This window comes from Heterocephalus glaber, unplaced genomic scaffold, assembly GCF_053883595.1.
Source record: "Heterocephalus glaber isolate CG9 unplaced genomic scaffold, H.glaber_assembly_v1.0 deba00000071, whole genome shotgun sequence".
NCBI lineage: Eukaryota > Metazoa > Chordata > Mammalia > Rodentia > Bathyergidae > Heterocephalus > Heterocephalus glaber.
Window position 1 is genome coordinate 11,833,875 of NW_028258137.1, and position 25,457 is coordinate 11,859,331.

General features: G+C 43.0%; 2 protein-coding genes across 13 annotated transcripts in view; one reads left to right on the plus strand and one right to left on the minus strand.

Moving 5' to 3' along the window:
- The window catches only part of Znrf1 (zinc and ring finger 1), a 105,860-nt gene extending 102,094 nt beyond the window's left edge, over positions 1-3,766 (minus strand). The window contains exon 1 of one of the 2 annotated variants that reach the window (XM_004842845.4): positions 2,714-3,766. In XM_004842845.4, the coding sequence (XP_004842902.1) occupies positions 2,714-3,137 (424 nt within the window). In that variant the 5' untranslated portion in view covers positions 3,138-3,766. The remainder of the gene's footprint in view (positions 1-2,713) is intronic. The other variant, XM_004842846.4, reaches the window with a different exon arrangement.
- Positions 3,767-13,256: 9,490 nt separating this feature from the next.
- The window catches only part of Wdr59 (WD repeat domain 59), a 141,151-nt gene continuing 128,950 nt past the window's right edge, over positions 13,257-25,457 (plus strand). For 10 of the 11 annotated variants that reach the window (XR_015448663.1, XR_015448664.1, XM_021256700.2 and 7 more), the window contains exon 1: positions 13,257-13,444. Coding sequence is in view for 8 of the 11 variants with exons in the window: in XM_021256700.2 (XP_021112359.1) it covers positions 13,391-13,444 (54 nt within the window). In the remaining 3 variants the exon portion in view is untranslated. Of the gene's footprint in view, positions 13,445-16,872; positions 16,916-25,457 lie in introns of all 11 variants that reach the window. The other variant, XM_087204494.1, reaches the window with a different exon arrangement.

Sequence of the window (25,457 nt, forward strand, 5' to 3'; positions counted from 1 at the left end):
ACAGGGAAGCACAGGAAACAAATGTGCTTTCTGGGAAGCACTCAGAAAAGACATGTGACTGCACTGCATCATCTCATGGGATTTGGGGAACAACCCTTAGGGACCCTTACAGACTGTCACTGCTGAGGATTACCACATCTATTTTTAAAGTAGCAAAGATGAGGCTAGAGAGAGGTTATGTGTGTCTTGCCCAAGGTCACAGCTATTCAGAGGGAGATGAGACTTCATTACTCTACTTCTAGAAGCAGCATGAGGCCAGCTTTCACGAATTTCAATAATGACTGCTTTCTGAGCCAGGAAGAGTCCCCAAAGCACCTTGAAAACACAAGCAACAGCACCATATCAGTTTCCAGGCATCTTGTCAATTATGCACTAAAATCGGAAGCTTACCCCGCAAGAGCAAAAGCTGCTCAGACCTGAATCAAAGGCTCTAAAGCAGAAGCTCACTTCTTTTCTTGCAGCAATGAACAAGAGAAGGAGGGGTGTCCCAGAAAACCCTATGGTCTATTGGTGGAGTGAGACAGAACCACAGCTGCAGATGAAGGCTCATCTCAAGTGAACCACACAGGAAAAGCTAATTACTTTGTCTGAAAAAAAACAAAACCAAATCTCCAAAGTAGTGGTTCTCAATCAGGGTGGTAACCTCACCACAAAGGGAATGTGGGAATTCGTGAGACATTTTGGGGTGAACTGCAGGATACTACTGGCTTTGAATAGGTCAGGCCAAATGTAAGCTCAACATCTTGCAAAAAGACAAGATGCTCCTATACAGTAAAGAATGCTAGGGCCGGGGATTTAGCTCAGTGGTTCCACCGCCTGCCTCGAAAGCGCAAGGTCCCGAATGCGATCCCTGGTACCAAAAATGAATGCTATTACCAGAATATTAACAGCAGCCTCCCACACACACTTTAGGGGTACCCCTCCCTAAAAGACTAACGCATTGGCTCCAACTTTTCCTGTATCCTCATGGCTCAATGGGCACTCCCTACCCTGACTGCAACTGCATGAAAAAATAAATTATGTCTCCACACATGAGGAGTGTGCAATTTTGGAATCCATTTGTGGGCTCATAACTTTAACTTGAAACCTGGTAGAGGAAGAAGGATAAAGAAGTTTCTAGTAAGAGGCAGACTTGAGAAATTTCTTCCTCTTCCATTACATTTGTTTTGCTACGCACAAAATTCTATGATTTTAGAGAAGCTACTTATAGTCCTTTTTCAGTTTAAAATCAGATACGAATGACATTTCTTTTAAAAACCATAATCATCTCACAAAAACAGCTGACTCTTTCTGGCCTGAACTGCATTAGAAAGATTAATTTCAAGATGCCTAACGCTGATCGGATGCCTGAAAGTGCCAAAGGCAAATATGCATCTCTTTCAGGACAGTGCAATACAGATCACAGAAACTCCAATGATATCCAGAAATTTGGTCAGGGCTTCAAATACCATTTTAATAGCAATTCAAAAGCTACTTCCAAGTGCCACACTAAACTAGTCACCATGTCCCTCCCAAAATCATTTCACAAATTAAAGTTTATAGAACAAAAAAGAAAAGGAAACTTTCCAGGAAGAAAAAGAGCCTACCCTATTTTCAAATAGCAGTGATTCTCCATAAAATACCCTAAGGACAGGAAAAAATCTTTCTCCTATACAATACCTAACATTTCCCAACTTACCCAAAGGAGTCTGAATATGTATTTTCTTCAGTCAGCTTGCCAATTAGCAAAGCGAAGCCCCACACCGATTTGACCAATTTTCTAGAAGCCTGACCTGGCTTCTCAGGATAGCCAGACAGACCTGTTTTCCTCCACAAACGCCTGCCAGGCCTTTCCTGCCCTGCCTGCTAGAGCATGGGAAATCCCCTGTCAGGCTTTAGCTGGCTTGTCACCAAAGTTCCAAAATGAATTCATCCAGATTCTTTGAATCCTCCTTCCCCAGTCATGTGCCAACAGCCGGGCAATAGTACCCCACCTTCCCGAGCTCTTGGTTAGGAAAAGATGCAGATTCACAGGAACAGCAGAGCACTTAGCATGAAGCAGAAGAAAAAAAGATGGTGGGATGTGAAAGTCGTTGAGCCAAGCCTACTGCATGACCAGAGCCCCAGTCCTGCAAAGCCAGAGAGGGAGGCCTTCTATACAGCAGGCCACACCTGTCTATGCCAGCTGCCTGCTCCATTTTAAATAATTCAAACAGATCTCCAGCAGGGTGGCAAAACTAGGCATCCCCCTTTTCCCAGCAAGAGAGCCCTCATCCAAGCACCAGTTGTCCCCAATTTTATTTCTTTTCACACTCTTATTTAGGAAACACTTTCTGGTCAAATTGGACAACCCCCTCTGCTTTAAAGGTAAGGTAGACAAAACGCTGCAGCGGCAGAAAGAAAGCACCCAAGCCTACTCGCTGTAAGCCAGGCGAGACCTCTTCTCTGAGGATAGTGATGCCCATAAAATGAGACTTCAGGGGGCAGGCTTCACTGAATCTGCCATCCACAAGTGAGCACACACCAGGAGTCCCAAAACGCCGGGCTCCGCAGCCTCGCGGAAAGCCTCTTTTCTAGACACGAGGTATCCCATTCATCCTCTGGCGTGGGGAACCAAAGGACAGGCAGACAGGAGTGAGTTCCATACCCAAATCCTGGCTCGCAGGTCTGGGGCGTCCCGGCGCGCCCTCCCTTGCTCTTTACCCTCCGAGGCCTCCACCACCCGTAGACTCACCACTGTGCGAGCTGAACCACCTGGGTGCGATGTGCAGAGGTAGAGCATCCGCCAGCGAGGCTCGGGAGCCCAGGTACAGCATCCCGTCTCTATGGTGACCGCCGCCCGTCTCCTGGTAACCATTACCGTGGGCATAGCTGGAGTCGGACGCAGACCCTCCGCCGCCGGGCGCCCTCTCGGAGTCGCCAGTCCCCCGGGAGGCGGGGGTGTAGAGGCCAAAGGGCACTCCGCTGGCCGTGCTGGGGTCCATGCCCATGCCCGCCACCGAGCTGACCGAGCGGCTGCGTAGCCCCATGGCCCCGCTGCCCGTCCGGTAGTGCCCAAAGTGGGGCGCCCCTCCCGGCGGGGGCACGGCGCTGTCATCGGTGGAGACCCCCGGGAAGGGGCCCCGGGAGCGGGTCGCCGTGCTCTGCTTGCCACCCATGCTCGCCCGGGCCCCGATGGGGCGGGAAACTGGAGGCCGAGACCCTCCCCCACTTCTCAGCAGCCGGGGAAGAGCTGGGCTAGCATAAAGGGGGAGGGAATCAAAAAGGAGACCGAGAGGAAGAAAAAGAAATAAGGAAAAAAATACAGAAAACCCGCCGGGCGGAAGAGGCAGGCGGGCGGGTGCCCCAAACTAAGAATTTTAAAAGATCCAAGCCAAACGCATGTTTCCCCTCAAGGTCCAAAGAGGCGCAGTCCGGAGCGGGTGCCGCGCGCCACAGGCCGCCCCCGGGCCCCGAAAACCCTAGGGGAGCCGCAGGGGCGGAGGGAGGGAGGCGGCGGGCGGGCGCGGGGAGGCGCCGGGGGAGGCCGCCCGCCCCACTGGAGCCGGCAGAGGGCTGGGGGCGCCGGGCGCGTCCCCCGCCTCAGGACGCCGCGACCATGGACGGCGGCCCGGACCCCTTCAGGCCTCGGGCGGGCTGCGGCGCTGGGCGGCCAGGCGGAGCTCCGGAAGCGGCGGTCGCGTCGCGTCGCGTCGCGATCTCGCTCCAGCCACCGCCGGCCCCGCCAGCCGCGCCGCCCAGCTCAGCCCCGGGCTGCGCTCGCCGGCGCTCCTCGCCGCCGTGGAGACAATGGAGGGCGGCAGAGCGCAGGCGCGGCTAGCACCCCCTCCCCCTTCCCTCCCCCCTGCCGGGTTAACCCCTTAGGCGCCCCGGGGTGCCTCTGGGACGGTGACGCCCGGGCGGTCCCCGCCTGCCCTCGTCTGGCTGTGAACCGGGTGGCCTGAGCTACGGGGCATTAGCAACAGAAGAGAGACGTCTTTCCAAAGCAAGCACGAAAGTGGCTAATTATTCGAGGGGCGCCACGGAGGGGTGGAGGAGCGGCGAAGGTTCAAGGGGTGGAAAGGAAACACCAGCTAGAAAGAAAATCACTCGATACTCGATACGCCTGTCTGGCTCTGAGGGTCCCTGGTCCAGCTCCCCTCCCGGCACAAATCTGCCCCTACAGCACCCTCTGCTGGACGTGCCGTCAGTTCTTTGGGTTCCCCATCCAAGACACCCCACCCCCCAACCCCCCCGCCCCATCAGGAAACTTAGCTTTTGCGGGGAGGAAGTGAGCCGTTTTGAAGCAGAACAGTGCGCAGAGGCACTTTGTGAACTGGGGCTTTGCTGAGATTAGATCAGAACTTCCTAACCAAATGGGTCGACTTCTAAACTAAAATGTAATCCTCAGAATCATTAGTTGTAGGATAAAAGGTGAGAAGATAAAAGCACGGAAATAGAATATTGCAGCTAGAACTGACTTTAGAAATTCCTCGTCCAAGGCAGACGCCTTGTTTTATTTACCGTGTGTTTTGATATACACCACAAGGGGCAAGGACACAGTGAGTACGAAATATTTGTTGAGCAAATCTACATTTGCAACCAAGAATTACCTTTCCACTTCAGTCCCTGTTTTTCTCACATACGCACCTTCATTCATTCATTCATATTAAAAGGAAACAGAAAAGAAAGGAGCTGGCCTGTTGCGGATACTGATTGTTCCAGTGTGGCCAACTTGGAAAGCAACAGGACAGTAATTTGCAAACATGGAGTGCTCAGAGGTGAACAAAAAGCCCTGTACAAGAAATTTAAGAGTTTTGTATAATAAATCAAAGTAGGAAGAAAAATTATGAGCCAATATCCAAGAAATTATCAGTGCACTGGCCCGGGGATTTAGCTCAGCGGTTCCACCGCCTGCCTTGCAAGCACAAGGTCCCGAGTTTGATCCCAGCTGTCGGAAATTATCTGTGCATTCCTGAATGAGGAGTTCGTACACATCTGAAATCCAAATGAGTGATCTGCAAAAAACTAGAAAGACTACGGTATCAGAAGAGGAATGGTTCAGTACTGTGAAGAAAAAAAGATACCAGATCCATTAATGGATAGATCTCTGTTGGGGAGATAAGCACACAACGACTTATCTCATCCAAGTAGCTTTGCTTTACTTGTTCATTCAATACATTTTTAGTTATTTAACAAAATGTTTATAATCTAATAAGCATCACGTACTGTACGTACTGTACTAGATTATAAGATTCAGGGTGGAGGGGCCAGGGATTTAGCTCAGTGGTTCTGCCGCCTGCCTCGAAAGTGCAAGGTCCTGAGTTCGATCACCAATATCAAAAATATAAAATAAAAAATTCAGGGTGGAAAGACAAATGGAGTCCCTGTTCTCTTGTTCGCCTAGGATGCCAGAAAACCATTTCAGACCCATTTGGATGGCTACAATCAAAGAGAAGTACAGTAACAATTTTTGGTGAAAAGGAGAGAAATCAGTATCCTCATACCTTGCTGGTAGGAATGTAAAATGGTGCAGCTCCTTTAGCAAACAGCCTGACCATTCCTCAAAAGGACTAAGTTAACAATATGGCCTAGCAATTCCACCTGTAGATATATTTCTTTTTTGGTACCAGGGACCAAAACCAAACTCGGGGCCTTGTGCTTGCAAGACAGGCACCAGAACTACTGAGCTAAATCCCCAGCCACCACCTGTAGATATATTTCCAAGAGAAATGACAACATACATTTAAAAACTCATGATTTATTTGAAATAGCCAAAAACTGGAAACAATGTAGATATCCATTGACTGATAAAAACATAAACCAAGTTTTGGTATATTAATACAAATGAATATTATTTGGCTATAAAAAGGAATAAAGTCATGGTACCTATTACAACATGTATGAACCTTAAAAACATCATGCTAAATAAAACAATCTAGTCATTTAAAAAACTGCACACTGTGTGATTCCATTTATATGAAATGTCCAGAGTAGGCAAATCCATTGAGACAGAAAGATTAGTGGTTACCAGAGCCTGGGAGAAGGGAAGAATGGAGAGTGACTGCTAGGATTTTTTTTTCCCTTCTCTTTTCTTTTTTAATTTTATATGTGTATTTGGAGAAGGGGGGAGGTACTGGGCATCGAACCAGGGCCTTCACATTGAGCTACATTCCCAGACGTTTTTATTGTTTTGAGACAGGGTCTCACTAAGTCCCTAAATTCCCAAGGCTGAGCTCCACCTTGTACTCCTTCTGCCTCAGCCTCCTAGAATGCTGAGCTAATGAAGGCATCAGCACACCTGGCCTAGGATTCTTTTTGAAATGATAGAAATGTTCTAGAATTAGATAATGGAGATAGTTGTACACCCCTTGTGAATATACTAAGAACCACTGAATTATGTGCTTAAAAGGTGAATTTTGCCCAATTGAGATAGACAATATATGTTACATTTTAATGTCTAAGTCAGGTGTTACGACTTGTATCTAGCTGTCCCTCCAAAGCCTCATGCACTCATAGGTGGGGCTTTTCAGAGCTGGCTGGATCTAAGGTGTGTGCTGCTGGGATTAAGGGTGCCATACCCTGGGTGCAGGTGGCCACATCCAAAAGGCAGGTAACCTGGAAGGGACAAAAGGAGAGGCTGCTGCTTTGCTGCTACTTCGTCATTACTTTGCTGCTTTTCTGCCCACCATGCACTGTTTCTCCTTTGCAATGCCTCTCTGCCATACCACCCTGCCTTGGAGCCAGCCAACCATAAAGTGAAACTTTTCCTCCACAAACTGTGAGCTACAGTAAACCTTTCCTCCTTTAACGTTGGGTGTTGAGTATTTTGTCTCAGCAACAAGAAAAGTTACTGAGACATCAGCTAAAGCTAGATAGACATATAGGTAGATAAAATGTACACCCCATGGACACTGAAAGGTCAAGCAATCAGTAGAAGCAGAGCTGGGCTTCTAAGCTATACAATGAAAATGCTCATCATGGAATCTTCAGATAGTGATTCTGTTTTCCCTGTATGCTTTTATGTTGGACTTTTTTTTTTTTCGGTACCAGGGATTGAACTCGGGTTCTTGCGCTTGCAAGGCAGGCAGCAGAAGCACTGAGCTAAATCCCTGTCCCACGCCCCCCCCCATATGCTTTTAAATGAGGTAATAGGCGGGGTGGTGGTGCACACCTGTGATCCCACACTTGGGAGGCTGAGCCAGGAGGACTGTGTGAGTTGGAGGCCAGCCTGAACTACATAGTGAGACCTTGTTTCAAAAATAAATAAATACATAAATAAATGAATGAGGTTACAAAGATTAGACCTACTTAATAAATTACACCTTTCGCCTAATGAAGGTTACTTAATTTTCCAGTCTACAGGTTATCATAAACCCACCTTTCTCATACCTGGCACCCTGAACATCAGAGCTCCTGCCCTGCAAAGGTGAGTCCCCTACTCTCTGGAATATGATATCACCAAGGTTAGGTGCCCTGTGGAACCCTGAATCACAATCTTTCTCAGGCAATGCCCTTGTTATCTCCTTGTACAATTATGCAAATTACAATTTTCCCCTGAAATGAAAATATTAAAATACAGAGCTAGGAAACCTCTCCATCCAGTAGCTTATTCTCCACTTCATGTGGTAGAGAATGACTCATGGCAAGCACCAGGTATCTGCCCAGGCCTGCAGTCCCAGATAAGTTTCATATTGTCATTTGTTGCATCAAGAGTTCAATGTATTTTTTGGTCCAGTTTCTTTTGCGGGTTCTCAGTTTAAACTTTAAACTTTGAAAGTTAACAGGTTACAGGCTGGAGGGTGCAGCTCAGTGATAGTCTTGTGTGCACAAGGCCCTAGGTAGTGGCAGGGGTTTTTTGCATGTTGTCAGTACAAGGATATCCAATCAGAATTGGCTCCAGCTAGAGTCGGAGCTCATTTGTTTTCACCTGCATGCTCTCCCTGACCCTGAGTGAGCTGCTTCATGGCACTTCTTCAGCTGCAAATCTGGATTAAACTGCCAATCTACCTACCACAACAGCCAGGAGAAAGAGCTGATAAAATTGGAGTATTGCCAACATCCTTTGCAGATGTGCAAACTATGTTGCAAAGCCCCAGTCTTAAACATCTCCCAAAGAATATAAGTCTAGGGTTTGCACAGTTCAGAAAATAAGGGGAATGGCTTGTTGGGGCCTACTCCCAGCAGTGGTGGAAAGCTATGGTCTCCTCTCTGCCTGCCTCTAAGAGCCACAGGTTGGCCAGGACTTCTCAAAGCCTTGGAGGGGGCCCCCAGCACCTCCACTGGGAGTAGACAAAAGTCTCCTAGTGAGAAACATCTTCCCAAGTCCTCTTGGAGCTCTTTACATTTGTACTGTTTTGGTTGGAAAGGGAAAACTTAAGCAGAGAAGCAACCAAATACACACAGCTGGAGGCTAGCATGCGTTCACATAAATATTTGCTGATCTATGAAGAGGGAAATTATAAGTCGGGCTCATAGGAGTCCAAGGTTTCTGATATAAAGGGACAGAGGTCTTAGTTAACTCCACATTCTGCAGAAGAAGAATCCGAGGACTAGAAAGATAAAGTGTTGTGTTCAAATTGCATGGCTCGCTGCTGATAAGAGCCACCCAAAGCCTGGGATTTCTGGGCCTGCTATGTACCCTGTCTTCCTGTGGCTTGGCTAATGAGTGACCTTCTGAAAAGACATGCTGGGTATGATAGTGATGCCTATAACCCACTGCTCAGGAGGCTAAGGCAGGAGGACTGAGAGTTTGAGACTCTGTCTTAAGAAAATGAGAAAAAAATAAAGAGAGGAAGGGAGAAAGAAGGAGGAAGGGAAGGGAAAAGAAAGGCCCTGTGGCCTGTTCAGCAAATTGGGGGTCTACTTGACAAGGGATCCCTGTGGTCCCCAGCCTGATTCAGGACATATTACCTGTGAATCTCAGGGGCACCCAGAAGGAAGAAGCAGCCAGACAGCTCTCCATTTTGCTTCTGAGTCCCTACTTTTGATGACGGTGTTGTGTGTGGGTGGTACACAGTGTATGTAGGAGAGGGAGAGGAAGGGCTCGAGGAGACAATTGGGAAAGTGCTAATGCTCCACCTCCCCAAAATGCTGTTCACATTTGAAAAAGAAATCATTGAGAGAACAGAGAGCACCAAGGACTTGAAACCTGAAGTGCTTTCCGTACCCATAGTCCATCACAAGCAGATTTTGAAAACTAGGTAAGTATGAAAGAGGTAGGAGTGGAGGAGAGTTGCAGAAACACCCAGGCAAGGGTGATCCTGCTGGTTTTGGTAGGAAGCAGACTACCCAGTTATATGTAGACAGATGAAGCTTTGGAATATCTATAGCTCTATCTATATCCATATCCAAAACACAACTCAAACATCGAAGCAGGGCCCCTCCAAACCAGCCCTTTCCAACTTTTCTTACTACAGCCTACCAGAGTAATAGCCATGCCTGACTATGCTCTAATTATTCATTTAGCAGTCATTGATCACCTACTAGTCCCAGCCAATAGGCAAATAAGTATATGGTATGTTAGATGAATTAATTTCTTCATTTATTCCAATGTCCTAGCCTGAGTACACATAGAAAATATTTTATTTCCTTCTCCTTCCCTCTAAGCCTGGCTTGCAGTCTTTCCCCTTCCTGGCCCTCTGAACTGAGGCCCTTCTCTCCAGAGCAATTTTTAGTATTTTGTTATTGTTTTCTGCTTTGGCGGTTTTGGAGATTGAACTTAGGGCTTCACACTGAGCTATATTTTTTTCATTTTGAACCAGGGTTTTGCTAAGTTGCCCAGGCTGGGCTCAAACTTACAAGGGCAACTCCCTCCTTAGCTACTCAGAGTGCTGAGATAAAGGTGAGCTTCACTATACTCAGCTGCCTTTGGTAACTGGGGATGGAGAATTGGGAGAACACTGGGGTGCAGGAAGAAAGGGCATTAGAGGAGGTTGGAGGTGAAGGATACAAGAGTTTTTTTGTTGTTTTTGAGATGGGGTTTTGGGATTTCACTGTGTTGTGGAAATGGTCTCAAACTGCTGGGTTCAAATGATCTTCCGACCTCAGGCTCCTGAGAGCTGGGCCTATAGGAGTATGCCATGATGCCTGGCTCAAGGAAGAGTTTCGTTTTTGTTGTTTTCTTGGTACTGGGGATTGAGTCCAGGGAGCACTGAGCTAAAATCCTCAGGCTGAGGATTTTAGCTCAGTGGTTTCACCGCCCGCCTCGAAAGTGCAAGGTCCTGAGTTCGATCCCTGGTACCAAAAAAAAAAAAAGAACTTTCTCATAGCATTCTCCCACACTGACTGTCCACCTGTCTCTTTAGGGCAAAGACCTTTAGGGCTGGGGATTTAGCTCAGTGCTTCCGCTGCCTGCCTCGAAAGCGCAAAGACCCGAATTTGATCCCTGGTACCAAAAGAAAAAAAAAAAAAAACAGAAACAAAATTCTCAGCCTTTTAAATTCTTTTATTTTGAGACAAGTTCTCACCAAGTTTCCCAGGCTGGTCTTGAACTTGGAGTCCTCCTGCCTCAGCCTCTTCAGTAGCTTGGATTACAAGTGTGCACCACTATACCTGGGAAGGAGCTTTTTAAGGGCTCTGGTGTATGAGAAAATATGGTAGGCAGATGAGAAAGAAAGCAAGGGGATTTTTTAGGACAATGGTTGGTGATTCTGTATTTCCTTCTAGATGTAAAGAATTACAAGCAAAGACCTTGAATCATTTTTCAAATGACTTTTGGTTGCACAGAAGGGGTCCTCCTGACCTAGACAGCACTCTAGAGTTTTGACTTTATATGCTATTTGCATTCATTCACTGGACAAATATTACTGATCAACCTCTATATGCAGTTACCATGCAAGACCCAACAAAATGGATCTGGTTCTCTGAAAGCTTGAAAATATTAAATAAAAAAGGATACTGAATTAAATCGTGATGTGTTTTCTGAAGGAAAGAAGCACAGTGGTGGGGGGAGGGGGGAAATTTGTGAACAGCTTTATGTCTTTGGAATATATCTTGCTCTTCACACTTTAAGGTCTTTGTTCACACTGTTTTTTTTTTATAGTGTGCCCTATCAAAATCTTAATATTATACTGAAAAGCTCAAATGTCACCTTCAAGATGCCATTTTAGATCTTCCATTTAGACTATTCCCTCCTGACACATTACTTGCCCACCTATTATATTACATGGTTCATTCTGCCATGCCAAGTAGATACCTATTGTAGAGGGAAAAAGTGTTCCAGTTTTCCTGGTACTGAAGGATGTTCTGGGATGCAGGTGCTAATACCTGGACAGTCCGGAGTGAACAGGGCTGAGTTGATAGTTACCCTAATCTGTGGATGGGTCTATATTCTTTATTAACATTTTTCTTATTACTATTATTATTTTTGTGGTACTGGGGATTCAACCCAGGGGCACTCTATCACTGAACCATATCTCCAGCCCTTTTTAAACTTTCAGATGGTTTCACTAGGTTGCCTGGGCTGGGCTTGAATTTTTGATCCTCCTATTTTAGACTCCCTAGTAAGTGGGATTACAGGACTGTGCCACTGCGATGTCTTTTTATATCCAATATTCCAGGAAAAAGAGGCCAATCCTTTTCTCTATTCACACAATGACTTACACATAGAAATGGTGATAATATAAACACCAACAAGAAGGGCTTGTTTTTGAATATTTGGGATATTCCAAGCTTTGTTTGAGCTCCTCACAACAACCAAATAGGTCAGGCATTTCCCTTCCTATAAGGAAACGAGACTAAATCCAGTATTTGAGAGGGTGGGACTGAAGAGGGGCATTTATCCGCCATGCTAAAACAGTAGTTTTCAAACTTTTTGATCTTAGCCTCCTTTTACACTTTCAAAAATCATTGAAGACCCCAAAAAAGTTTATGTGGGCTAATGTATTGATAATAACTATTAAAAATCAAAACTGATAATTTAAAAAATATTCATTGTATTTAAACATTAATTCACATGAACATTAATAATACATTTCCTTTGAGATGGGATTTTGGTGTGTTGTCCAGGCTGGTCTCAAATTTCTGGACTCAAGCAATCCTGTCGCCTCAGATTCCCTAGTACTGAGACTAACACCACAGGGCTTTAATAATACTTTTTAATTAATTAATTAATTAATTTTTACCAATGCCCAGGACTTCACAAATGCCAGGCATGGACTCTACCACTGAGCGTATCTTCAGCCTCTTTTGGAAAAAATTTTTTGATGGCTGGAGATGTAGCTCAATGGTACAGTGCTTACCCAGCATGCATGAAGCCCTGGGTTTAATCTCTAACACCACACAAAAAAGATAAGCAAGAAAAAAAATTTTTTGAGACAAGGTTGAGCTAAATTGCTCAGGCTGGCCTACAACTTGCTAGCTTCCTGCCTCAATCTCCCCAGTAGCTGGGATTATAGGTGTGAATCTCCAAGCCTGGCAATCCTTTTTTGTTTTGTTTTGGTACTGGGGATCAAACTCAGAACCTTGCACTTGCAAGGCAAGCGACTGAGCTAAATCCCCGGCCCTGTTTTGTTTTGTTTTGATGAGGCAGGGTCTTGGTATGTAGTTCAGTCTGGGCTTGAACTCACTATGTACCCCAGACTGGCCTTGATTTGTGGACATTCTCCTGCTTCAGCCTCCCAATTACAGGTGTGCATCACTACACTCAGCTAACCATTCACTTTTAAATGAAAAATACTATATTTTCCAAAACCAAAAATATGCTAACGAGAATGACAAGTCTTTTAATCTTTGGTTTACCAGATAAACAGGTGGATTCTCACATCTACTACACTCAGTCTGGTGCTGCATTACTGCACACTGGTAAGAGAAGTTGCAAATAACTTCTTAGGGCAGAATTATGAAAACTGTTTTGCTTTTGGAGACCCCCTGAAAAGGCTGTGGAAACCTCCAGGCGACCCTTGGGAAGCACTGTACTCTATGAAAACAAATGACACGTTTAGACTTTTCAGAGCCTGGATGGATGGCAGGGATCAAGAAAAGACGTATCTTCGGTTTGTGCAAATGTTGAGTTTTGATAGGTAAAATGCTGGGGACAACAGCGATAAGATAGTGAGGACAACAATCGCTTGTTTTTGGCCAAATCTTAATCTGCGAGCTCTTCCTGGGTCCCCTCGGCTGACGTCGACCTGGACTACAATTCCCCTCAGAGCTCACGGCAGGGGGCGTGTCCACAAACTGTGGGGAGTGTGGGTGACTCAAATTGATGACGGAAGTGGGGGGGGGCGCACTTGCGGTGCTGCAATTGGAAGAGACGGAAGAAGGGGAGGAGTCGGTAATTGGATCAGCCAATGGTGTGCGGTCAGGCGGAAGGAGGGAACGGGGCGGGCCCAGGCTGTCTGGCGGGCCCCGCGGATCTTACGGAGCCGGGAGCCGCGAGTTTGGGGACAGAAGAGTGGTGTCCTCGGGCCGTGGCGGCCAGGCGAGGGAGATGGCGGCGCGATGGAGCAGCGAGAATGTGGTAGTCGAGTTCCGCGACTCCCAGGTGAGCTGGGGCGAGGAACGAATGGAGCCGTCTGGGCATGCGCCCTCCGTGGTTCCCCTCCCCCCGACGTTGCTGCAGCCCACTGGGGGCGGGGGCGGGGAGACCCCTGGCCTGGGCTGGAGAACTTGGCAAGAGTGACCTGGAGCTGTCAGACTTGGGCAGGCAAGGGGAGACTCGATGACCTTTGAGGCAGGCACTGACAGGCTTTCGGGGTTTCCTGCGGGCCTTTGGGGAGTGGGGTGCGCCTGGGGACACTGAGGCAGAGATTGTGTGCGCGAAAGTGCTTATGGAGCCTTCTCGCGCCCAGGGCGGCGAGCAAGTAGAGAAGTCCAGTCTCTAAGGCTGGGGTTGCTGCTTGGCGACTTCGGGCAAGTTGTACAACTTCTGTGAGTTTGCTGCATGGATTTAACCTTGCCTCACAGGATTTTGGGGTTGCAAAGTGCCCGTTTCAGCGCCTAAGCGATTAAGTTACCGATGTTCTGCTAGTGAAAAATACCATGTAGTGGACAGGAATGCATACTATAAGAATTACTGGAGTTCAATTTCCCGCACTGTCCACTAGTCAGTTTTCTCACCTGTAGAGAAGATAGTCGGACCTGTCTTGAAAGATGGGCACGAGAATTTTATGAAATCACATGTTCAAAATGTGTTGGCATAGTGACAGGCAGTATTATGCCTTAAGAAATGTTAGGATTTACTTAGGACTTTTTACCATTTTTCTTCTTCTTTCTTTCTTTAAAAAAAAATATATATATAATTATTGGTACATTTTAGGTATTAATACATTTACATTTATCATTGAGTGTTTGTACCAGAACATGATGTATCTTAGTTTTTATTTTTTCTCCCATTACCTGTGCACCCTTCACCCCCTCCAACCTTCCCTATTTACACAGAGTTTGATTCCAATTTTTTTTTTCCTCATAATTTTTTCTTTCCCTTCTTCCCTTTCCCCTTTCCCTTCCACCATCCCCAAACCCTTGGACCTTTTCTCATTTCAGATTATCAGTTATTCATTTTAATCATTTTAATCCTTATTTACACTTTGAATTTCTCACACTAGAGAAACTATTCAGTATTTACACATGTGTGTCCTATTTATTTCACTTAAGAGTATGGCCTCAATATGTATCCATTTAGCTATAAATGTCTCTAGTTTCTCATTCTTTATGGCTGAGTAGTACTCCATTTTATAAAAAAACTACATCTTCTTTATTCAGTTTCCAGTCAATGGGCACTTGGGCTGTTTCCAAGCTTTAGCTATTACAAACTGTGCCGCTATAAACATAGGTCCACATATATCGCTGTGGTATGATTCTTTTAATTCTTTGGGGAAGATTCCCAGTAGGGGAATAGCTGGGTCAAATGGGACCTCTAGTCCTAGTTCTTTGAGGTATCTACATACTGATTTCCACAGTGGTTGCACCAATCTACATTCCCACCAACAATGGAGAAGGGTTCCTTTCTCCCCACACCCTGCCAGCATCTGTTATTGATTGATTTCTTGATAGTAGCCATTCTTTGTGGGGTGAGGTGGAATCTCAGTGTTGTTTTCATCTGCATCTCTCGAGTGACCAGTGATGTTGAACATTTTTTCATATATTTATTTGCTGTTTTTACTTCTTTGAGAAATGTCTGTTTATTTTAGATGCCCATTTTTGAATTGGGTCTTTGAATTTGGGAGGTCTGATTTTTTTCAATTCTTTATATATTCTTGATAGTAGACCTTTGTCTGAGCTACAGCTGCTAAATATTTCTTCCCACATTGTAAGTTGTCTCTTAGCTCTGTTGGTAGTTTCTCTTGCAGTGCAGAAGCTTTTTAATACGATGAGATCCCAGTTGTTGATTCTTTGTGCTAGCTCCCGTGCTACTGAAGATTTGTTCATAAAGTCTTTTCTATGCCAATGTCATCAAGAGTTCTACCTAACTTATCTTCCAGCAAGTTTAGTGTTTCTGACTTAATATTTAGATCTTTAATCCACTTAGATCTTAGTTTAGTGCATGGTGATAGGCATGGGTCTAGTTTTAATCTCTGACAGGTTGAAATCCAGTTTTTCTAGCACCATTTGTTAAATAGGCTATCTTTCCTCCAATGAGGGTAGTTGGCTCCTTTGTCAAAGATGAGGTGACTGAGTATGTCTGGAGTTGTTTCTGCATCTTCTAATCTATTCCACTGATCTTTGGGTCTGTTTCTTTGCCAGTACCATGCTGTTTTTATCATAGTAGCTTTGTAGTATTGTTTCAAGTTGGGGATTGTGATGCCCCCAGTCATGTCTCTGTTGCCTAGAATTCCTTTTGCTATTCTAGGTTTCTTCTGTTTCCAAATGAATTTTTGGATTGTTTTCTCTAGTTCTGTGAAGTATATTGTTGGAATTTCAATTGGCATTGCATTGAATCTATATAGTAGTTTTGGAAGTATGGCCATTTTCACTATATCGGTTCTTCCTACCCAGGAACAAGGGATATCTTTCCATTTTCTTATATCTTCTTCAATCTCCTTCTTCAGAGTGCTGTAGTTTTCAGTGTAGAGGTCTTTTGCTTCCTTTGTTAGGTTGATTCCTAGATATTTCATTTTTTTAGATGCTATTGTAAAAGGAATTCTTTCCCTAATTTCTCTCTCAGTGGGTCTGCCATTTGCGTATGAGAAGGCTATTGTTTTTTGAGTGTTGACCTTGTATCCAGCTACTCTACTGAATCTGTCCATTAGGTCTAGAAGACTTTTGACTGAGTTTTTTGGGTGTTCCATGTAAAGTATCATATCATCAGCAAATAATGACGGTTTCACTTCTTCCTTTCCTATCTTTATTCCTTTTATTTCTTTCTCTTGTCTAATTGCTATGGCTAATGTTTCCAGAACAATATTGAACAGGAGTGATGATAGTGGGCATCCTTGTCTTGTTCCTGATTTTAGCATGAAAGTTTTCAGTTTTTGACCATTTAGTATGATGTTGGCTGTTGGTTTTTCATAGATAGCCTTAATCAGGTTAAGATAAAGACCTTCTATTCCAATTTTCTGTAGCGTTTTTATCATGAATGGGTGTTGGATTTTGTCAGATGCTTTTTCTGCATCTATTGAGATGATCATGTGGTTTTTGTCCTTGACTCTGTTAATATAGTGTATTACATTTATTGATTTACATATGTTGAACCATCCTTGCATCCCTGGGATAAATCTGACTTGGTCAGGGTGTATGATCTTCTTGATGACACTCTGTATTCTGTTTGCCAGTATCTTGTTAAGGGCTTTTGCATCTATGTTCATTAGGGAGGTTGGTCTGTAGTTCTCTTTTTGAGTTGAGTCTTTCCCTAGTTTGGGAATCAAAGTAACACTTGCTTCCAGAAATGAATTTGGAAGCCTTGCTTCCTTTTCAATTTCCTTGATGAGTTTAAACAGTAATGGCAATAGTTCTTCTTTAAATGTCTTGTAGAGTTCAGCAGTGAAGCCATCAGGACCTGGGCTTTTCTTTGTTGGTAAGTTTTTTATTACATTTTCAGTTTCACTCATTGTTATTGGGGTGTTTAGAATTTCTATATCTTCTTCATTTAATTTTGGCAATTCATATGTATCTAGGAATCTGTCCATTTCTTCTGTGTTTTCCATTTTATTAGAGTACAGGTTCTCAAAGTAGGTATTGATGATTCTCTGGATTTCTGCTGGATCTGTTGTGGCTTCCCCTTTTTCATTCTTAATTGCATGGATTTGAGCCTTTTCTTTCCTTTTTTTTGATAAGGTTGGCTAAAGGTTTATCGATTTTATTTATTCTTTCAAAAAACCAACTCTTTGATTCATTGATTTTTTGTATCGTTCTCTTAGTCTCCATTGCATTGATTTCTGCTCGGATCCTTATCATTTCCTTTCTTGTACAAGCTTTGGGTTTGTTATACTCTTCTTTTTCTAGGAGCTTGAGGTTCTGCATTAAGTTATTTAACTGAGTTCTCTCTGCTGTCCTAATATGGGCATTCACTGCTATGAATTTCCCACGTAGAACTGTTTTCATTGTGTCCCACAGATTCCTGTATGTTGTACTGGCATTATCATTTACTTGTAGAAACTGTCTAATTTCTTCTTTAATTTCCTGTCACCCATTGGTTGTTCAGGAGGGTGTTGTTCAATTTCCATGTGTTTGTGGGTGTTTTGCGGTTTCTTATGTTATTGATCTCCAGTTGTATTGCACTATGGTCTGATAATATACAGGGGATAACTTCAATTCTTTTACATTTACTTAGATATGTTCTATGAGCTAGCATGTGATCTGTTTTGGAGAATGACCCATGTGCAGCTGAAAAGAATGTGTATTCTGATTTTGTGGGGTGGAACACTCTGTAAATATCTATTAAGTCCATTTGTTCAATAGCTTCATTTAGTTCTAGAATTTCATTGTTAATTTTTTTCTAGTTGATCTGTCTATTTGTGATAGAGGGGTGTTGAGGTCCCCCACTACAGTTGTATTAGTGCTTATTTGGTTTTTCATGTCCATTAATATTTGCTTTGTATAGTTGGGGGCATTCGTATTTGATGCATATATATTTAGGATTGTCATCTCTTCCTCTTGGATTGTTCCCTTCAGAAGGATGTAGTGACCATCTTTGTCTCTCTTAATTAGTTTTGGTTTGAAATCTACTTTGTCTGCAAATAAGATTGCTACACCTGCTTTTTTCTGGGTTCCTGTCACATGGAGAACTGTTTTCCATCCTTTTACTTTCAGTCTATGGATTTCCTTTTGAGTTAGGTGTGTTTCTTGTATACAGCATATTGCTGGGTTTTGCTTCTTAGTCCATTCTGCCAGTCTATTTCTTTTGATTGATGAATTGAGACCATTAACATTGATAGTTATGATTGACAGATATTGACTCATCCTTGTCATGATGTTTTACTCTTGTTGGCTCTTTTATTTCTTATTTTCCCCCCTTTCACTTTAGTGTCTTACCTTCCATGGTGCCTTCTCTCTGCTGGGCCTCATGGAGTTGTGACCTTCATTGTCTTTTTCTAGGATATTGCTTAAAATTTTTTTGAGTGCTGGTTTGGTGTTCATGAAATTTCTCAGGTGTTCTTTGTCATGGAAGTATCTAATTTCCCCATCAATTTTGAAAGATAATTTTGCAGGATACAACAGTCATGGTTGAAAGTTATTTTCTTTTAGGGCTTGAAATACTTCACTCCAGGCTCTCCTTGATTTGAGGGTTTGTGTTGAGAAATCTTCCGTGATTCTGATGGGCTTTCCTTTATAGGTGATTTGTTTCTTTTCTCTAACTGCCTGTAGAATTTTGTTCTTCTGTTGGGTTTCTGGGATCTTGACTATTATATGTCTAGGTGTAGATTTTTTTTTGGTCATGGCTGGTTGAAGTTCTATATGCCTCACTTATCTGTACGTCCAATTCTCTACCTCTGTCTGGGAAGTTTTCTACTATTACTTCTGCGAACAGTTTTTTTATGTCAGTTGTACTTTCTCCTGGTTTTTCTTGGACTCCTATGAGTCTTATGTTATTCTTCTTTGCATCATCTAGCAGCTGTTGGATTGATTTCTCATGGTCCCTTACTATCTTTAAGAAATCTCTGTTTTCAGGGTCCTTAACCACTATCCTGTCTTCTATATCTGATATTCTGTCTTCAGGTTCTCTTAGTCTGCTCTGCATGCTTTCAATGAAGTTTTTAATCTCCTGGATATCTGTTTGAATCTGTTTCATGGATTCCATTTCTTTCTTATGTTGGGCGATCATGTTTTCCATTTCTTTCTTATGCTGGGCATTCATGGCTTCCAGCATGTTTCTGATCTCATCTATTTTCTTATCTGTTTCTGCTCTAGAGCTTCTAATCATGTCTTTCACTCTGCTCACCGTGTCTGTATTTATCTGGGAGATTAGTTCTTTTTTGAAATTTTCTAGAGCCTTAGGCATCTTCTTTGTTACTTCCTGTGCTATCAGTTCAGGGTATCCAAGTGGTTGCTTAAGACTGTTCCACCTCATTTCTCCCAGAATTTCCTTTTTGTGGCGTGGAAGCTTGCGTTTGTGCCTTGCTTAAGTGTCTTCTCATTTTTGTTTTTGCTACTGTCCTTGATTTAATTCCTGGGTTGATATTTCAAGATTGCTTAATGTAGGTATCTTTGTTGCTTGTATTTAAAACTCTTGTTGGAATGATTGCTTTTCAGAGGTGTCTTCCAGATATAGCTTGTGTTTGGGTTTTGAGACTCTAATGACTCTAAAGCTATTATATTTTTCTTATACCAGTAAGGAAAACTAATTAGATCAATCACAACATGTTAGCCCAAATGACATAGTCAGCAATACCATAGCATCAAGCACAGCTTAGAAAATGCCAATTTGTGGTAGTTATTAATCTATCACTTTTAACTATGTGAGTTAAATTAAAACCAAGGATCAACCCAACATAAGTTTATAATGAATAAACTCTTCAATATAGCATTTTTCCCCTTCAGGGTGGCGAGTTAAAAGGAGTTGGGGAGGAAGGGACAGGTAGAAAGAACAGGTAAGATTAGCAGTGAGGCCAGAAGACACAGAAAGATCACACAAACTCTAAGAAGTTGTTAAAGGCAAGAGAAAATGGCAGAATGAAAGAACAAAGATGTGAATAGAATCACCTAACAGTAACAGGGAGGCCAGATACCAAATTTACTTTCCTTTAAGCCTAATGATAATCAAGAGAAGGAGAAAGAGAAGAAAAGAACATTAAGGGAGAAATCCGAATTCAGTGCAGAAAGGAACAAATGGGGAGATGAGGGGGAATGTGGGACAGTGAGAGAATGAGTGAGAGAGAAAGAAAAGATAAAGAAAAGAAAGAAAAGTAAAAGTTTGAAGAGTAGAAAAAAAGTAAAAATTAAGAATTAAAAATAAGAAAAAAAATTTTTTTTTCTTTTTTGCAAATAGCAATAGAAATTATGGGCCTCCTTCAGGGTATGTCTCTGCTGTCACAATAGGCAACGTAGGAATCCCTGTGCATATACAAGTCAATGAGTCTCAGCAAGCCAGCAGCAGACCAAGTACAGTGGTCTGATGTGCCTTTATTTCAGAGGTTCTCTTTACTTTTCCGCTGAGCTTCAGTTTTCTTCGAGGAGCCTGAGAAGCCCTCTTTCTGTTACTAACTTCTGCTCTATTTTGTGGCGCTCAGGACAAGGGTCTTTATAATCTCCTGTGCCTTTGCAGTGTGGGACCAGGGAGCAGAAAAGCCAGAAGGTAGGCGGCGCTCGGGGGTGGGGGCACAAGCGACTGAGCGTTGGAGGCGCCCGCGCAGCTAAGCGGACCTCGCCGTGGCCGGGAAGACCACAGGAGCTTCAATCTGCTTGTCTTGTCTCACCTGGCTGGTGGCCGCAGCTTAGAGAGCGTCGGGTGGGGGTGTGGCTGCAAGATGCCTCTCTTTTTTTTTTTTTTGTACCAGGGATCGAACTCGGGACCTATCACTTTTGAAGTAGATGCCAGAACCACTGAGCTAAATCCCTGGCTCTTCTTTCTTTATTTCACTCTTTGCTTCATTCTTTCTTTTTTTTTTTTTTTAGGTACTGGGGATCGAAGTGGGTCCTTGCACTTGCGCAGCAGGTGATGAAACCACTGAGCTAAATAAATCCCCAGCCTTGCTTCATTCTTTCTTGACAGACTCTTACTTTGTAGTCTGGGCTGGCCTTGAACTTGCTATATATCCCAGGCTGGTCTCAATTCGAGATTGTCCTGCCTCAGCCTCTCTAGTGCTGGAATTACAGGCATGTGTCATCACGCCTTTACTATTTTTCTATACCTTGTATTCTACATGTCAGGCCTTGTGCTAAATAAACGATTTATCTAAAATAGTTAAATTTTTAAATTCATGAAAACCGTGTAAAGTAAGTAGGTTTTATCACTTTATTCCAAAAGAGGGGAGGCCAGTCACCATTTGTCTGATCCCAAATGACCTGGCTGAGGGCTACCGTAAAGTGGCAGACAAGATTGGGATTTAGACGCAGGCTTTGATGCCTGAGCTTCTGTTCAGCTCATTACACTACTCTGCCTCTAGTGAGTAGCTCAGAACTGTTGTACAGCTGTTTTGCAGTGAAGATCATGACTCCTTCCCTAGCACTTAGGGCAGTGTCTTGATGATTCTCTTCATTTATTCAACAAGTATTTACTGAATAGCTTCTGTGCGCCAGACTTTTATTCACTCATTCCACAAGGATTTATTGAGCTCCCATCAGTGCACACTAGTTGTCAGTACTTAAGTTAGTTTATATCTAAGTGGGCGGCACAGTTTCTTCTTACTAAAACCCCATCTTGTCTTTCACCATAAAGATTAATGAATGGAAGAGCCATCCACCAGTCTACTCTGTGGTGCCCTCTGATAAGTAGCCCTTGTGGAGAATCTGACCAGCAGCTTTTGGATTTTTGGATTAAGAGATCCAGAAGCACTTTTCGCTGTCAGCACCGTGTTTCTGACTGAGGCCTGCTCTCCCAACAGAGGTGCCAGACTCCTAGGGAAAAAGAACCATATTGCTGTTACCCTTCTTGTTAATTGCTTTTGTGGGCACTAGGACAGAACCAAATCATGTATCATGCATCTGAGCCTGCTAGTTTGGAAGATACTAAGCTGCAAACCCTTTAATTTGCACAGAAACCCAGGTAGTCTCACCCCTAATTCTTTATAGAGATGTAATTGCAGAGGCCTGCAGAGAGGGTGCTGACACATATATTGGGATGCTATGAAGTAGGAGCAAATAATTAAAACTAAACAGCAGTTGTCATAGTAAGAGAACAAAGTAAATTGAGTAATTTAACTGCCTTGTGGGAGTTTCTGTTTTTCTGATTTTTCTAGTTAGTTGAAAGGGTACATCTGTAATGTGAATTAGCACGGATTTGTGGTTGAGTCTGGTGATGATTGGGAGGGATGGGAACTCATTAACTATTTCAATAACAGAAAGTTAGAACTCCTCCTATTGGCTTTCTGCAAAGGGAAGCCAGAACAATAAACTTTTCAAGAAACTTCACAACTTTAAAAAATAATCTTAAAAAACTAAAGATTTTAGATTTTTCAGAGGAAACCCCTAATCTGAAAGATGAAACTTTTTATATAGTTTATAGAATTATAATATACTTTATAAAACAATGCCTTGACTGACTGATTAAATAGAAAAGAATTTGTGCAGTTGCTTGGCAACTGCTCTGAAGTGGTCCCCAGAGTCAGTAAGTGTTAGCATTATAAGGAAACTTTGGGGTAATCTAGAGCAACACCATTCTGTAGAATTTTCAGTGATGATGGAAATGGAACTAGTGTGACTGAGGCATTATATTTTTAATTTAATTAAATTTTAGTTAATTGCCATTTTAATAGCCACTTGTGGTTAGAGGCTGTGGTAATCGAAGGTTCAGAGGAGAGGCTTGAGAAGAGTGGAGATTGAATAGTTTTCATTTGCAAGGAAAGGTAAGGAGGCAAAATGTGTAATTACAAGTCTACAGCTCATGGTATGTGCAAAAATGCTACAGTGGGTCAGGTGTGTGGCTCTGTGCTTGGCATTTCTGAGGCCCTAGTTCAATCTCCAGTACCAAAAAGGAAAAAAAAAACCAAAACTCCATCATGTGCCTATTATGAGTAAGACAGGAACTGTGTACATGTAACAGACTACTTAGTGTCTCCAATTCTGGAATTGTGGAATATCTCAGACTCAGGTATACAAGATAACTGAACATCTTCTGAGACAGTTTGGGACAATTCTTCCTGTACTCCCACCTCTTGCCTCCCTCCTGTCCTTCCTTCAAATAGCCAGTGATTTTTTTTTCTTTTCATAGTACCAGGGATCAAACTCAGGGCCTTGTGCTTGTGAGGCAGGCGTGGTGCCACTGAGCTAAATCCCCGGCCCCCCAGTGATTTTTTTAAATCCAGGTTTGTTAAGGTATAGATAATGTACTATAAAATCCATTTGTTTGTGTGATAAATGTATTTAGCCATGTAACCACCACGGCATTTAAGATGTAGAACCTTTCCATCACCCCAAACAATTCCCTTTGCCCTGTGCAGTCATTCCCTTTTCCTTACCCCTGGTGGCTGCTGTTAAAATTTCTCTAACGAATGGTTCATTCAGCATGTAACCTTTTGAGCCTGGCATCTTCCATTTAGCCTAGTGGTTTTTTCTTTTTTTCTTTTTCATTCCGCACCTAGTGCTTTTGAGGTTCATGCATGTGAACATACCAATTAGTTTCTCCCACCTTATTTTGTGGTATTGGGGATTGAACACGGCCTTCACAATGAGCTACACATTCCCAGCCCTTTTATTTAAAAAAAATTTTGAGACAGATTTTTGTTAAGTCTCTTAAGTTGTCCAGGCTGGGCTCCAATTTGTGATCCTTTCCTCAACCTCCTAGAGTGCTCAGATTATAGGCATGCGTCACCACATCTGGCTTCAGATAATTTCTTATGCCGTATTTCCCTTCACTCACTATTTGTTTATTTTAGTATTTCTCCCCCTCCTGTAGTGTAATCTGTGTGAGGATGGAGATGTTATTTTGTTGGCTCCTGGATCCCTGGTTCCTAGAACGGTACTTGATACACAACAGATGCTCAACAAATATTTATTAAATGAATACATCTTAAAAGTCAGTTATATTGATTAGTAATTTTAACAGGAATTAGAAAAAAGTATCTAATCTTAATAGTTTTTAAAATAAACTTTTATTTTATTTTATTTTATTTTTTGAGACAGAATCTCTCTATGTAGTTCAGGCTGGCCTTGAACTCATTGTGTAGCCTCGGTTGGCCTCAAACTGGCAGCAACTCTCTTGCCTTAGCCTTCTGAGTCCTGAGACTATAGGTGTGTGCCACTATGCCTGGCTAAAATACACTTTGGTTTTGAAATAGTTTTAGATTTCTAAAAAAAATGTGAAGGTATGACGTTTTAAGGCTGTTTGGTCAGCTATTTTGTGCAATGTACCTTAATTGGGATTTGTTTGTTTTTCTCATGACTAGCCTGGAGTTACAGGTTTTGGGGAGGAAGACCACCGAGATAAAGTGCCTTTCTTATCACACTGTGTCTGGGGTACAGATTATGGAACGGATATTGTTGATGTTGACCTTGATCACCTGACAGGTAGTGTTTGTCAGGTTTCTCTACTGTTAGCTTGTTCTTTTTGCCCTTTTTCCATACTGTATTTGGAAGGTGAACTCTAGATGTAGCCATTGGTTAAGCAGTGGGGAGTTAATCTCCTAAATTTATTTATTCAATCTTTTTTTAGATCTGTATGGACTCATAGATATTTGTTTATTTTCCTTTTTTTCATAGTTACTTATTTTATACTTTGGAATATAACCTAATATTACTTAATTTTGTTACCCATATTGTTCCACCTTTCACCACTGGGAGCTGTTGTTACTGGCTGTTTTGTTCCTTTGACCTTCCCCATCATTGTGGCTAGGTTTTGTTTTTACTTTCTATAAGATGTTCAGTTCTCATCTTGTGCATTTCCTGACCCAGTCTGACCATCAGCCATTTCTCCAAGAACCCTATTCTACTTATCCCAGAAATCAAGACCTGATACTAGAGCACATCTAATAGTAATTACTACTGTTGCTTCTTGGCCTTTTGGCTAAGATGAAGTGTAATAGTAATTACTACTAGTATTATTACTACTATCAGAACTTCTACTCTTACTACTATTGTTGCTTCTAGGCCCTCTCAGCTGACAGAATAAGGAAACAGATGTGTGTACTAATCCCTGTACACACACACACACACACACACACACACACACACACCTGTAAATGCTTCTATATAGCATCTGTATCTACATTAAGCTGAGCATGAATTTATGTTGGTATCTCCAGTTCTAATTCTTTGCTGCAGGGATCACTGTGACCTCCTCTTGCTTAGCAGTAACCTCCCACCCCAGTGTGAGGAGCCTAACTCAACCATTCTCTCTCCACTTACACAGCTGTTCAAGTCCAATGTACCTGTCATTGGTTTCAGAGTTATCCTGTACTCCAATAGGAAGCTTCATTACTTGCCAGAGTACAGTCCTACATACAGTTTTTGTTTTGTTTTGTTCT